This window comes from Macrobrachium nipponense, chromosome 6 (assembly GCF_015104395.2).
Source record: "Macrobrachium nipponense isolate FS-2020 chromosome 6, ASM1510439v2, whole genome shotgun sequence".
In the NCBI taxonomy this organism is placed as follows: Eukaryota; Metazoa; Arthropoda; class Malacostraca; order Decapoda; family Palaemonidae; genus Macrobrachium; species Macrobrachium nipponense.
In genome coordinates, this window is record NC_061108.1 from 45,823,047 (window position 1) to 45,839,216 (window position 16,170).

General features: G+C 37.4%; 1 protein-coding gene across 1 annotated transcript in view; it reads left to right on the forward strand.

Annotated features, from left to right (window-relative positions):
* The window catches only part of LOC135216830 (vesicle transport protein USE1-like), a 336,942-nt gene that overhangs the window by 243,733 nt on the left and 77,039 nt on the right, over positions 1-16,170 (forward strand). Inside the window, exon 3 of the mRNA XM_064252331.1 lies at positions 14,669-14,747. Coding sequence (XP_064108401.1) covers positions 14,669-14,747 — 79 coding nt within the window. The remainder of the gene's footprint in view (positions 1-14,668; positions 14,748-16,170) is intronic.

Sequence of the window (16,170 nt, forward strand, 5' to 3'; positions counted from 1 at the left end):
GCATTTGAAGTCTGGGCTGTTCTAACTGAATACATATGCTGCTTAATCCGAACACATAAATTTTTACTAGACTGACCAACGTAAAACGATGGGCAATCCTTACAAGGAATTTTGTAAATGATGTTATTTGTTACGGGACTATTCTTAATTAGCATATCTTTAATGGGGTATTGTTATAAGAGAACACTACATTAACATTAAACGATTTATTTTATATTGATTTTATGGTGTCAAATCCAGGAAAATAAGGTAAGCTAAGTACATTTTTAGGGATTTCTTTTTCATAATACAACATTATAAAACTTTTTATGAGCTTTTTGATAACATAAATCAATTAAATGAGTGGGTAGCAGAGATCGTTTCCTATCTTTTTTATGTATTCTATTTCTTGGTCCAGGTATTGTGGACTCTTGATTCGCAAAGCACGTAGGATATAGAAGAAAAAGTTGAAATTTTAATATTAAGATGGTGGCCAGAAGAAAAAATGTACATATGTTAAATTATTTGTGGGTTTTCTTATAAATACTGAATTTGCATTGGAAAGATTCTCTATGTATTAATACATCTAGGAAAGGGATGACATTGTTATTTTCAATTTCAACAGTGAATTTTATGGATGGCACTAAATTATTCAATTTAGACAGTAAATCATTTACATCGATACCACCAGGTAAGACTACTAAGATATCATCGACATATCGGTACCATTTTAAGGGATAAGTGTGATATTCGGGAGGTGTTGTCTCTCAAAAAATTCCATATATAAGTTTGAAAGGAGAGGTGATAAAGGGTTACCCATGGCCATACCAAATATTTGTTGGTAATATTCTCCATTAAAAATAAATCTGCAATCGCAAATACATAATTTAATTAAGGAAATTATGTGACTAACAGACATAGGCAATCCATGCAGTACAAGTTCATTACTTAAATATTCTAGCACAGAGTCAATAGGGACTTTTGTAAACAAAGAACATACATCAAAACTGACAAAAATATTGCTAGGGTTTAGTACAATGTTATTTAATTTTTCCACAAGATCAAGAGAATTCCGGATGTGTGAATTAGATACAGTTCCTAGTAGCGGGGATAACAGTTTAGTAGATATTTAGATAGTGTTTATAAGCAATTGATCCTACAGTACTAATAATTGGGCGCATAGGTTTGTTTTCCTTATGAGTTTTGACTAGGCCATATAAATATGGTAATGATTTATGTTATCAAAAAGCTCATAAAGAGTTTTATAATGTTGCTATTAATGAAAAAGAAATCCCTAAAAATGTACTTAGCTTACCTTATTTTCGTGGATTTGAAACCATAAAATCAATATTTAAATCGTTTAATGTTAATGTAGTGTTCTCTTATAACAATACCATTAAAGATATGCTAATTAAGAATAGTCCCGTAAAAAATAACATCATTTACAAAATTCCTTGTAAGGATTGCCCATCGTTTTATGTTGGTCAGTCTAGTAAAATTTATGTGTTCGGATTAAACAGCATATGTATTCAGTTAGAACAGCCCAGACTTCAAATGCACTGTTTATCCATCTGAGTGAAAAATCTCATTGTATTAACTGGGGTGATACCTCGGTAATTGCTAGATCTAATGATTATGTTTCAAGAAATTTACTGGAATCGGCAATTATACAAATCACTAATAAAAACAACCTAAATCTTAGTCTGGGAATGTACCATTTGGACCCATATATTTGTAAGATGTTTATGAAGGACCTCCAAATAAATGAACAACTAATAAATTAGTCCCACATGTATATAGTTATTAATTCTCTCTCTCTCTCTCTCTCTCTCTCCTCTATCTCTCTCGGGTTCGATATTCTCTCTCCCTCTTTCTCTTGCTCGATATATATATATAATTATATTTTCTTTCGTCTTTTCATTAATAATAATTTTTGTTGGGAAAATTTGGTAAAAATTCATGATATTAATAAACTGTATATGCTCACATGTTGATTTCAAAATGTACTGTTTTTCTGGAAGACTCACTTGTTTACTGCGGGTATCCTTCAAGGTGTGGCTAGCCTATGACTCCTCCTCCTCTCTGTAGAGTGAAAATCGCCCTTATGGCTAATCTGGTAGTGTCAGTTTGTATATTAAGCCTTCCTTTGACTATGGTGTTCTTTGTAAAATCAGTATGCCTCAGTAAAGGGTCTGAATAGGACCGAAAGTACTCGGCTAACTCGTTTTTTTTTCATTTTTTTCCTTCGTGGCAAAAAAACAAAAAAAACCTTTATATACATATATTATATTTATATATATATATATATTATATATATATATATATATATAAATAAATATATATATATATATATATATATATGTTTATTATATATATATATATATATATATATATATATATAGTATATATATATATATATATATATATATATATATATAGGCATCTCGTGCCCTTACAAGATTAGACAAAATCTACATGCTTGTATACTATTATATTCTAAAAAAAAGTGTTAACAATGATAGATCTTTGGATTATACATCATTTACCATATATATATATATATATATATATATATAGTTAATATATATATTAATATATATATTTAATTTTTTTTATATATATATATATATAAATACAAATAAATTATATATTATATATATAGTATAACGTATAATATATATGATATATATATATAGTATATACATATAATTTATATAAATATATATATATATATATACATATATTTTTATATTTTCCTATATTATTTATTCTGACTCACATCAGGATTGAACCAGGTCTTTCAGTGAAAAGACCTGTATTCAATCTTGATGTGAGTCAGAAATTTAAATCTGTTCCACGAATGATTGTGCATGGATTATGTGTGTGTGTGTATATATATATATTATATATATATATATATAGTATATATATATATATATATATATATATATATATATTATATAATATATATATCATATATATACTAATTATGTATATATATATATATATATATAATATATTCATAATCTATATATATTATTATATTATCTATATATATATTTATATATTTATATTATATATATCTCCAATATTCTATCTATTATATATAATAATATATCTATCATATCTATATATACATATATCATATATTTAGATTAATATATATATATATGCATATATTTTAGATTATGCATATTTCTCTCTATATCTTATATATAACTATCCTAATTATATTACTATCTATCATCTATTTGCCTAATATTTCGCTTTCTATATATCTATCTATATATATATATTATATCTATCTCTCTCATATCTATACTATATCTATATAGATATCTTATATATATCTATCTATCTATATATATTGAATATACTATCGATATATTTCTATACGCTATTATCTATCTCTATATCTACTCTCGATATATAGATTATCTATATATATTCTCTATTTAGATATATATATATATATATATATATATTATATATATATAATTACTGTATATAAAGGCATACAGCAGGGTCCAACCAAATGTTTTGCACATGTTCTCTGTGCATCTTCAATCTGTAAATATAACATAAAAATCATTAAAATGTACAAAAACTATTTAAAAATGAAATTCAGAGAAAAAAATATTATTTAAAATATTAAAATAACTTAAAAAGATTACAATAAAAAAGACCCAGTGGTCACCAAACAATTCAAAGGAGAAGGAAAAGAACAAATGACCATGATTTGACACCAACCTACGACTTCAGTTATGCTAGATAAAGAACAAGCTGTGTAATGTACGTATAAGGACTCAAGTGTTTCTTCATTTATGTCGTTGTCAGCTGCTGCCTGGATGGAAACTCCTAGAACAATGTTGCTCGGATGGACAACACAAAACAAGTCCGATTTTGTAATGCTCTCTTGTGCCAGGGTTGTTTCCATGGTTTCCACATCATCATAAGAACAACAATGACCCATCCTATTTAGCAGGGTAATGAGCAGCTTTGATCTAGTAAGGATCGAAGTGTCAAGCTCAATCCCACATGCTTTGGTATCTTGAGTTGGGAGTGGGATGCAAGAACACAATGTCTTGAGCCAGCATCAAGATGCATCTTTCATCTGATATGTTGCTGCAAGCTGTGTCAGAAAGCTCATCATCTTTCTCTGGATTTGCTATTATCCATTGGAGAAGATGGTACAAGCTTTCAGGAATAATAGATTTGTATGTCATTACAGATACTACATCACTTGCATTTGGAAGTTTGGTTAAAGTGCCCTTGCATGAGATGATATCTGAGGTGGTAATCTTTGCAAGATGGTAGAGAAGTCTGTCTCTCTCTTGACTATCAGAGGTATGCTCTGAATTTACTTGCCCAACTGAAGCAGCTGGTCTGTCACTGGAAGTACTACCTCCATGAAAGTTGGTAGGGGTATGAGGCCTATTGAATGATGATGACATTTTAGGCCTGTCAGTATCTTGGTCTTTATCGTTACATAATGCACTTGTAAGCTTGAAAGAGTTTTTTTTTTTTGGTATGCAGCATTTATCACAGCATGCAGTGAAAGGGAACTGTAACATACTAACTCAGGCATAGATGGGTCATGTGGTTGATGAAACACAATATCATTTTCAAAGCGTTTCATCACACAAAGCTTGAGCTTTTGTGATGTGTAGCTTTGAGCTGTCAGTAGTACCCTTTTTGCTTTAAGTAGGCCTGATATTTGATCAAAAGTATTGACATATTATGGAGGAGTTATGGGAGTTCCAATTCACAATGTCCTTGAGAGAGAGAGAGAGAGAGAGAGAGAGAGAGAGAGAGAGAGAGAGAGAAAGTTTCACGGTTTGTGCTGCTGTTGAGATCATGTAGTATGTATTTGTGTTTTTGGTTTTCTGTAAGAGAGAGAGAGAGAGAGAGAGAGAGAGAGAGAGAGAGAGAGAGAGAGAGAGAGAGAGAGAGAGTGGGGGGGAGCATAATTGATGGATGGATGGTTAACAATTGAATTGGCTGTTGGTGAGTTCTGGGTTGTCTGCTGGTGTGGTTGGAGTTGGTTGTTGAGATCAGAGTTCTGTGCTTTGAGTCAGCCTGTAATGAGAGCCGGTGATGGTCAGTAGTGTCGGCAGCAAAGAGTACTGAAAGCTTGATAGTTAAGTTGTGTGTTATTGATTTGTTGTTGTTGAATTTGATGTTGTTTGCTTTAGAGTTGTTGTGTTTGTGAGTTTCTTTTGGGTTATATGTGAGCTGTTATAGTTGAGGGTTGTTGTTGTTGGTGGGCTGTTGTGATTTCTTGGTGTTAGTGGGTTGTGGGGTTGTGGTCCTTGGTTGTTGGTTTGTTGTTGAGTTGTGGTTGTATTCCTTGGTTATTATTGTGTTGTTGATTTTTTTGTGTTGTTAGTGATTGTTTGTGCAGTAGTCTTTTGTTGTGGTTGTATTCCTTCTTTGTTGTGTTTTTGAGTTGTGGTTGTGTTCTTTGTTTGTTTGCTGTGTTGTTGAGTTGTGGTTGTGTTCCTTCTTTGTTTGCTGTGTTGTTGAGTTGTGGTTGTGTTCCTTCTTTGTTTGCTGTGTTGTTGAGTTGTGGTTGTATTCCTTGTTTGTTGTTGTGGGGTTGTTGTCCTTGGGTGTTGTGTTGTTGAATTGTTGGGTTGTGGTTCTTGGTGGTTGTCTTTGTTGTTGGTGGTGTCTCAGTGACCTCGACCAGCAGACAGCAAAGCATAGCCCTGAGTATCCGGAGTTGGATGAGTACATGTGTTTGTATTTTTTGTTGTTCTGTGTGTAGGTAGGTCAATTGTCCTGCATATTTCATAGTGTAAAGAGGAAAGTGTGACTGAGGGTGAGTTTGGCAGCTGGATTGGTTAAGTTTATGTGGGGGAGATTTTGCCTGCTTGCTTTTTGAGCTTGTGATCCTGCCACAATATCAAAAACCTTTTCATATCTTAACTCAGGCGTTATCTCTGTGACTAGATCTAAAAGTGCGGTTTTGGAGTCTTCTTTCTTACCTTCATTGAAAGCGGTAAACCGTAAGTTCAACTTAGTGACATATGATGAATGACATGCTTTGTGATACTTTGCTTCTGCAGCAATAAGGTCATCATTGACACCATCTAGAACTGCCAGCATTTCCTCGTCACCGTGAATTACAGCAACATCCCTGATAGTCTTGCTTGGTTGAAATATACTTATGTTGATCATTAGTTTCACTTTTTTGTGAGTTTTGTTTGCATAAAATGCATTTTGACCAGTCTGTGAGTTCTGATTGTGATCTTGAAACTTTAGTGGATATGTTTGAGTCTTGTAGACTGCCATTACCTGTACCAATTATGGACTCTTCAGAAGGTGTTGGAGAAACAGATGAATGGCATGAATGGTGCCAATAAATATCAAGGTTTACGAAAGGTATGTCATCTTTCACATGTTCATGAACAGAATCCTGACGTTGATTGAGAGCAGCAATGAATGTCTCTATAGAAGTGTTTTTTGCCTTCATGAGTCTGTCATTAGTATCAGGTTGACATATAACACACTTCTTCTGTTTCTTCTGTGGAAGCATCATAATCGTTGATTCATTTTAGAGGAAACCACCAGGCTGATAAAAATTACTCTAAAACTAAAGTTTATATTTTGTTATGTTAATAGCATTTATACAAATCCAAATATATCTCTTACTTCTTATCTAATTGGCATCCAATTGATTGATTGATTAATTGATTGAAAAATAATCTGAATATATATTATGATTGTTAAATTCTTACCAGTTGGTGTTGTTCAGGAACTCGGAGACAAATGCATCTAGTCCAAACAGACCTCAGTTAAACAAGTGGATCTATACTAGAATATCTTCCAAAAAGTGAGATTTTTTGGTATCTTAGAAGTCCTAACTTTATCACTTTACCAGAATGTCTTTATTGTGCATGAAGAAATATGAATCTTGATTGAAGAATGGTCCTTGGGCTGTTAAAATGTTAAAACATGACATAACTTGTAAAAATAATTTCATGAATTTATAGAAATCTTGATCATTAATTGTATGAAGGCACCATGTTTAACGTTGTCAAGCTCGTAATTAATCACAGCACAGTCTTATGCAACATCATAATGCAAAATAAGAAGCTGTTATAATTGTTAGATACATTTAATATACTATAGTATTTACCTGTTGCTGTTGTTGTAAACATTTTGGCTGAACATTTCCGTGAGTTGCCTCAAACTTGGAATTAGTAATCAACTGACTGGGGTTTACTGAAATAATAAAATAATTTTTACAAATTAAAATAAAATAAAAACAGAAATAACTGTTTTTAGATAGGGTTGCCCTCTGGTTAAAAAAAATTATAAATTTGATAAAAATAGAGTTACAAAAAGATATCACAAAATTGAAGTTTCCTGTACTCTTCCACAGTGTGATCTTAAATGAGGGTTTAATGCCTTTATTATATCTTTAAAATGCTGATAGCCTATTAGAACTATTGATCAGCAACATATAGATCCGCGAATGATTCTTTTATGGAAGTAGAGATGTGACAGTTTAATCTCCTCTAACCTTTAGATATTTGCTACAATTTTGATTTTGCATAATTTCATACTGGGTCAAAAATACCCCTGTAGAAACAGTGATACCACAGTTTGAGACTACCTACCTACCTAGCAGTGATCTAGAGGGTCCGTACTAACTACCTATGATGTTAGACCTTTTCTGTAGTATGGGTTGAACAAACTGCTCAAATAAGGCCCCTATGAGATTTTGCTCCTGGTTTTAGTTCTCCCTGCAGGTGACTCATCTTCATTTTGTATTCTAGTAGCTAATAGCTCATTCGTCCTAGTTTTTACTACCAACAACTTTTAATCATCTTTGTTACCTGATTCTTTCCAGTCTTCACAACAAATGGCTCTTCCTCATCTTCTCCTCTCACAGCTCATTCTTCCTTGTTTCTGTTACAAGTGACTCACCCTTGTTTCTGTTACAAGTGATTCACCCTCATCTTTTCGTACAGCTCATTTTTCGTAGTCTTTTTATAAGTTACTTTGCCTCATCTTCTCTTCTGCCAGCTTATTCTACTTAGTCTTCACTACAGATACTCTTCTTCATCATGCATTCTTCCAAAGTGATTCTTCCTACTCTTACTACAGGCAACTCTTCATGACATGTGCCTGTTGGTTCTTCCTAGTCTTCACCACTGATGACGATCATCTGATTCATTTTAGCTTCCTTTACAGATGACTCTTCTTCATCTTGTACTCTACTCGCTAATTCTTTTTTGTTCATATGTAGAACAAACCTTCAGCCTTAACAATAGGATATTTTCCAAGCATTGGCTGGTAACCGGTTAAAAACAATCAAAGATTGTAAGCAAGGAAAATGTGAGATCTAGCAACTCCTGTGCGTATGAGGTGATAGATACTCAGAGACCACGCACCCACTCCGTGACATGCTCAGTCTTTCCTTAACCGCCTTGGAGAGTAGACGCTATCGCTTTTGCTCTCCTTCCAAGCTGGTTGATTTGTGCCCATGTTTCCTTTATTTTCAGTGTGTTTTTGTGTGGTTGTGTCCGTTTATTATGGATTCCACCGAGTCTTCACAGCCTCGTCAACGCATGGGCCCAGGTACTCGGGGATTTCCGTGCTCAAGGTTTCTGGGTGCTGTTATCATAGATCCTCATACGATGTGTAGTAGGTGCCGAGCTTATTATTGTACGATTTAAAATCCTTGCTTAGAATGTTGTTCCTGGCCTAAGTCACAGTGGAGAGTGTTTTATAAGAAAAGGGAACGTCACAGAGTTTTGACTTTTCCTTCTTGGGAGGGTCTTTCTTCTCCTAGGCTGGACTCTGTTTTGTGAGAGAGGATTTCTGCTGTATTTACGAAGAAGAACGAGTCATAAACGGAGGGTCTCTTCCCCGACTCCTGCTAGTAAGAAACTTCCGTCTTGCCATCACAGGGACCTCAGTCTCTAGAAGGCAACTGACTATTGTCTAATGTGCACTAGTAAGAAACCTCATAGAGAGAGGTTTCACTCCTTCTCCTGCTTCTTCTCCATCACCACCTTGCCATCATGTCAGACGTTGGAGGATCAAGGACTTTGTGGTTTTGTCATTGAGTGAAAGGAGTGCATCACCTTCTGCCCTACATGACCGTGTCTCTTCCATGCACATCTGTGTTCATGCAAGTGAGAGGAGTGCTTCGCCATCTGCCCCACAAGGTTGTGTTTCTTCCTCACACGTTCGTGAGGTTCGTTAGGAGCTAGTGGAAGGAAAGCATTCACGTCTTCGATACATGGCTATGTATCTCCTGTATGTGCGATTAATGCATCATCGACTGCCCTTACAACCAAATGCTAGGCTTCTTAGGGAAGCCTCACCAGTATTGTTACGAAGGAAGAGGATACTGTCAAACCTTCAGCTTTGCGCCATCAGTCACCTATGCCAGACCAGGAGGAGGGAGACACTCAAGAGTTTATGTCTTCCTTCGCAGAGATTGTTGATCTCATTTGTGAGTTCAACAATCTTGAGTGTAGGGCAAAGCTCAGTCTTCTATCACCTCAATGGGTATAGAGGCCTTGCTGGGTGCTAGACAGGACTCTAGGACTTCTTTTGAGCTTCCCTTGTCGGGTCACGTTCAGTCCATCTTGCAACGTGTGAACACTTTAGTGTCGGACCGAGATGGCTCCCTGTGTTCTAGTAGATCATCCAAGTTTCTTCCTCCTCCTTTGTGTGGCATAGGAAAATTTAATTCATTTGATGCCTCGTTACCTTAACCCCGGACGTGATCTTTCTTAAGCCTAGTCTAACTCTGGAACAGGGTAGGTCTGAAGGTCCTTCCTTTTTGTCAGAGTGGCTTAGCTTCCATCTTCCAGACGGTCTTCTGGCTGCGTCCTTCTCCAGGGTTTTACAGTCAAATTTTCCTGGTACCCAAAGCGACAGGTGACTGGAGACCAGTAATCGACCTTTCCACCTTAAATCATTTTGTCAGGAAGACAAGGTTCAAGATGGAGACACCTCGGACAGTGTTGGTGATAAGGGACGACGACTTCTTACAGGCAATAGACTTGAAGGATGCCTACTTCCAGATACCTACTCACCCTTTGTCCAGGAAGTTTCTTCGCTTCACTCTGGGAGAGCAGATTTATCAGTTCAAGGTCCTGTGCAGGTTGACCACATCTCCTCAAGTGTTCACAAGGGTCTTTGCCCTCGTCTTAACATGGGTTCATGCTCAATGGATTCGCCTATTTAGGTACCTTGATGACTGACTGGTATTAGCAAGTTCCAGGGAGAAACTGCTTCAGTTTTGTCAGGAGCTAGGCATAATGGTAAACCTAAAGAAGTCAAATCCAGTTCCCAGCCAGAAAGCTCTTTAACTAGGCATGTTTATAGATACAGCAGTGTCGAGGGTTTTTCCGTCGGACCAGTGGTTAGAGAAGGTGCGGTCAGGGACACACAAGTGCCTGTCTCAACCTGAACAGCCAGCTCACCAGTGGCAGATCCTTCTGGGGATTTTGTCTACTCTGGAGAAGCTGGTCCCTCATGGTCATCTTCATCTTTGATCTCTGCAATGGAGACTGAAAGACTTCTGGTCCTCTGCAGGAGATTCCCTTCTACAGAGAGTCTCTCTGTCCGAGGAAGTTAAACAAGACCTTCATTGGTGGTTGGACCACCAGAAAATCTCGGTGGGAATCCCTCTGCGTTCTCCCCCTCCAGACTTCCTTCTGTTTTCAGATGCCTCCATCTTGGGTTGGGGAGCTCATCTGGGAGATCTCCTTGTGTCAGGCATTTGGAATGTGGAAGACAAGCTACTACACATCAACTTTTTGGAGTTGAAGGCAGCTTTTCTGGGGCTGAGGGAATTTTGGGAGAAGGTAGCGGGTCATTCGGTGGTTCTGATGCCCGACATCACCATGGTGGTTGCCTACGTGAACAAGCAGGGGGTTCTGGTGTCTCGTACCTCCATATGTTGACAATCGAGTTACACTAGTGGGCGATAGACAACTAGGTGGAGCTCTATGCCAGGTACATTCTGAGCAAGAGGCATGTGGTCACTGACAGACTGAGTCGTCGGAACCAAATCCTGGGCATGGAGTGTTCTCTGCATCAGGTTGTGGCAGACAGGCTTTTTCAGGTTTGGGGGAGGCCTATGTCAGACCTCTTGTCAACTCGATTCAACAGGAAGCTGGAAGTTTACTGTTCGGTGGTCCCAGATCATCTTGCTGTGGCAGAGGATGCCTTCCAACACCCTTGGGACAACCTCGAGGCTTACGCCTTCCCTCCGTTTTGCCTGATTCATCAAGTTCTGAACAAGGTAATGAGTTCTCTAAATCTCTGGATGACTTTGGTGGTTCCTCTGTGGCCTCAAGTAGTGGTTCCCCGGTCTTCTGTCTCTTCTGTCAGAAGTTCCAAGAGAGAGATTCCCCTGTGGCAGCAACTTCTTTACCAACCTCATGTCGAAAGGTTTCACCAGTCGGTAGACTCCCTGACTCCTCACGGATAGAGACTGTCAAGTATCTCCTCCGAACGAGAGGTTTTTCCTAGGAGGCAGTGGGACGTATGTCCAGTAACCTCAGGAAGTCCTCTTCAAGGGAAATGGGCAGTCTACTATGATTGGTGTAATGACAGGATTTCTCTCCACTCAAAGCCTCTGTTCAGCGTATAACAGGTTTTTTTTTCTTCTTCCTCAGGGATAAGAAAGGTCTTTCTATTTCTGCTATCAGGGGCTACAGAGCAGCACTAGGTTTAGTGTTACTTCTGAAAGGCATGGACATCTCTTCATCCTGGGAGATTTCTTTGCTGTTCAGGGGTTTCGAACAGACCTGTTCTCCAAGGGAACTCAAGCCTCCTGCATGGGAGGTTTCGTGTGTCCTGAGAAATCTCACTCAAACTCATTCAAGCCCTTGCATTGATCCTCAGACAGAGATCTGATGCTAAAGACAGTTTTCCTGTTGGCCTTGGCTTCTTTGAAAAGAGTTGGGAGCTTCATGTTATGATGTGAAACATACCAGGGGTTGGGGTTCTGTGGCTTTCGAGTTTGTCCTGGAATTTGTGGCTAAGACCCAGAATACCTCTGTGCATGATGACAGATTTGCCTCTTTTCCACAGGTCTTTGGACATTTTTCCTTGGGTCCTGTGGTGGCTGCCCAAGTTGTGTAATTCACCCAGTGCTCCGCATAGGGCGGTTTGTATCTTACCTATGATTGTTAGGAAGATAGAATGAGTGAGTTGGCTGGTCTCTTTCTTTCTCTTTGTTCCTTTCTTCTTCCTACAGGAGGGTTGAGGAATAGACACGTTATATGCTGGACTGGTCTGATACAAGTAAGGTAGCCATACTGAAAGTTGTTTTGCTTTATGTTTTTGAAATATCAAACCTTCTATTCAGTAGCAAAATACTCCTCTCTCTCTAGCAAGGAGGAGTGAGGAGTGGTAACAAACCTCTATGGTTAATATGGTTTGTTATATGAACAGTCAGAATTTTCTTTGGTTCCCTGGATGCAATGAATCTCCTCATATATCATTGTATTTCAACCCAGATGGCTGAGTTGTTAGATAGCAGTTTATCTATCTTCTCACAGGCATTAGACCACCTTCTCTAGAACTCGTTCTTCTAGGAAGGGTAGTCAGGTGGTTTAGGATACTTGTGCCTCCATCCAAGTATAAGTTTATCATAATGTTAAGACCGAAGGTTTGTTCTGCATATGAACAAATGACAAATTTTTAATCAATTTGTATTTTTCATAGCTAACAAACCTAAGGTCTTAACATTTTATTGCCCACCTCTAGCTGCCCCTCTCTTTTGTTACAGTTCCTGGGTTGTAGAAAAGACTGAGTGCATCACAGAGTGGGTGCACGGTCTCTGACCAGCTATTACCTCGTACTCGCAGGAGTGCCACATCTCACAAATTCCTTGCTTACAATCTTTGATTGTTTTTAACCGGGTACTAGCTAGTGCTTGGAATTAATCCTATTGTTAAGACCTCAGGTTTGTTAGCTATGAAAAATACAAATTGATTAAAATTTTAATTTGTCATTTTTTACTATCAATAGTACAAGGGACCCTTTCTCACGTTATCTGTTAAATGATTCTTTGTAGTTCTTCACTACAGGGGACTCAACATCCTCTCTGCCACCTCATACTTCCTAGTCATCTCCTTAGTTAGCTGATTTTGCATAGGCTGGGTATCACACTCAGGTTTACCTGTCATTTCTCCCACAACTGTTCGACGGATGAGCGTCCACATGGAAGGAGTAGAACTGTCAGTTGGACCATCAACTCTAGATCATCTCCCTTAGTGCTTGCCTAGCTTTCATCTCAGTAACACTAAATGGCAGCAATGGAAACTGCTGGCTGATAAGGTGGAGGAGCTACGTAGGCTAGCTGCTGCAACAATTCACTTAAAGATAGGAAAGAAACAAAATAGGCGTAACAGGGCATAGTCTAAATATTGTGTACTAAAGATAGATGGTTAATTTCTTACGGTATTGATGAATAAATTTAACCCTTAATGGATGGATCCCATCATATGAGTAGCAATAACAGGTTTTGGGTGGTGGACAGATCCACTCCTATGAGCATCAATATTACTCGCCATTGATTTGAAGGAATCGCTTGTGGAAAGAGGTTCCAATACGTACTTCTACATCCCATAAATCTAATAATGGCAACTTTTAGACTTGCCAAAATCAAGGAAGCAGGCAGCTCATTAATTAGTTGTGTTCCTGATTCAAGGAGCATGTACACCTTTATATATATTTGCTAATAAATATACCCAGGGTTGTTGTTGGTTTTAGCTTATCTTCTATGATAGTATGTCAGTTATATTTGCAATCTTGCAAAGAAATATTAGAAATTACATGTTTAATCCAAAAAAGTTACTGCATCTTCGATCTCAGTATGTTTTATGTAAATATTTTAAAACAAATATACTTAGAATTTGTTACTGATTATAGTTATTATCTGTTATTGTATGAGTTGTAATTATAATTTTACAAAGTAAAATTAATTTATTTATTAGAAAAGAAAACATGTATAATTTGGTAAAATTTACAATTGTCTTGTAAAAGAAGCCCCACAAAGGTTGTAAATAGTCATTTTCAACTTCTCATTGAAGGTAGGAGAAATTATTTAGAATTTTTTTCTTACAACTTGTGCCTTTGCATATCTTCCACTTTCTTAAATTGGCCACCCTCAAAGTTTACCCGGCCTGAGGTGCTGCATATTGATTTTTTAGTCCTGCTCTTAAGGGTTAAATTAGAACTGGAGGTTGGTTCAGTTATATATGAAATGGACTGTGAAGCCTACTTTCACTAGTACAGTCAACCACTGCTATTCGTGGATTTTTCTATGGGCCATATATGCCCATTATTTGTGGAAAATTTGCCTATTTGCAGTATTTTTCACTGAGAAATATTTCTGTATTTTCATATAATTTCTGTATTTTCATATAATTTTCATGCTTAAATGTACTTTTTGTGGTAAATCTATTGAAATACTCAGTTATAAGTATTTTTAGAGGGTTTTTTGTGTTTTAACTATCAAAGTGTTCATGGTAAATGATTATTATATAAAAATAAAAATGAATGTTACAGCAGTAAAGAGCATAATAATTAATGTTACTTACTATGGAGTAATATTACTTTGTAAGTTCTCTGAAATAGATAATTTATGGTTATTTATTCAGTGAATGTTTACTGTTATATTATATTATTTACTGATTTTCAGTGCTCCTAATGAAGAAACATTAAAGCATTACAAGAGACAAGTTGACTTCTTGAAAGGAGTTATTGATGCTGAAAATTGCGTAAGTAATGCAGTTAAATTTTTAATCCTTCATCAATTTTCTTGTTAACAGAATGAAATCAGATTTGATGTAGTGATGGTGTGTGATGCTGCTATGTGACAAATTTAGTGTAGTGGGTAATGTGAGTATTTCTGGGCTCGACCTGTGTCGGCCGGTGAAATGCTCCGGTAGCACACATTTCTAGGTATAAATAGATGCTAAATATACCAGAGAAAAAGCTAAAAGGAATGCTGAAGTTACTACCTTCAGCTCGCTCACCCATAGGGTGTCGGTATAAACACAGGGGCGAGTGGAAGCCACTACCCCAGGTTTTCTGCCAGTTAGAAGATTCCCTTCAAAACCCCTCTCTAGGTAGGTGCCGTTACAAGGACTACAATTCGTCTACCTTCCGCTCGCTACTTCTAGAACTCCCGCCCGAAGGCTTCATTCCTGTATTAGCGCGCTACAGTGATCGCACGTGTGTTTCTCGCTGCCCTCTTCCTGTGTTTTTTGACGAAGCCATGTCTGCTCCAGAGCCCCAAGCTTCTTCATCTTTGTTGAGTATTCCATATTACGTGTTTATATCTCACGAGGGCACGATGCATCTCATTTTTAGCCCTTTTTGACCCCTTAGTTCTCGAGAACCAGGGTGACGCTCCTTTTACATCCGCCATCTTGGGTGCATCATTCGCCGCGTGCGTTTTTTCCCATTGTTGTTTTATGATGCTTTTTACCTCACTGTTTGCTTTACACTGTTTAGTCTACTGTTTTCGTATACCCCATCATTATTCTAGCTCCTTTCGTGTTCTGGAGCTTTGATTTTACGAATTTTATCCTTACGTCGTAGGCCCTAACTCGCTCCTGACGTACTCTGAGGTCACTTGTTCTATGTTTATATTTCGTTATTCTAGACTTTGGTGGTCTCCATTTTGTCCTCAGTCCCTCAGGAACATGTTGGTTCCTCTCCGTACGTACTATTATTCTCTATGTTATACGCGAGTAGTGTGTTTTGGCTCCTGGGCTAGCCTATAGTACGCCAGTTTTGTGGAGAGGGCGATTCCTCTCTATCTCTCTCACAATATTCATGCATGCATTCTTTTATTGTATTTTTCGATGTTAGTCAGTAATGCACTCAATTATATGCACGTTTATGATTAATATTCATATTCTTTGTGAGGTTGGAAGTCCTTGCAATTGCCTTCCCTGACCTACCCGACCAGACCTAGGCTAGGTTTTGGAAGGTAGGTCAGGCAGTCCTGCCCCCCCACCCTTTCGGCCCCACTCTTGCCGCCTCCTACCCAGGCTATTATGCTTGCTGGGAGGGCGGTCCAGGACAGAGAGTCCCTCTCGTACCTGACCAGATCGGAATTTTCGATTTTAGAGGATTTAGTTAGGTTCCATCTGTCCACTTCATGATGTCCTTTGGAGGCCAGACTAGCCTACC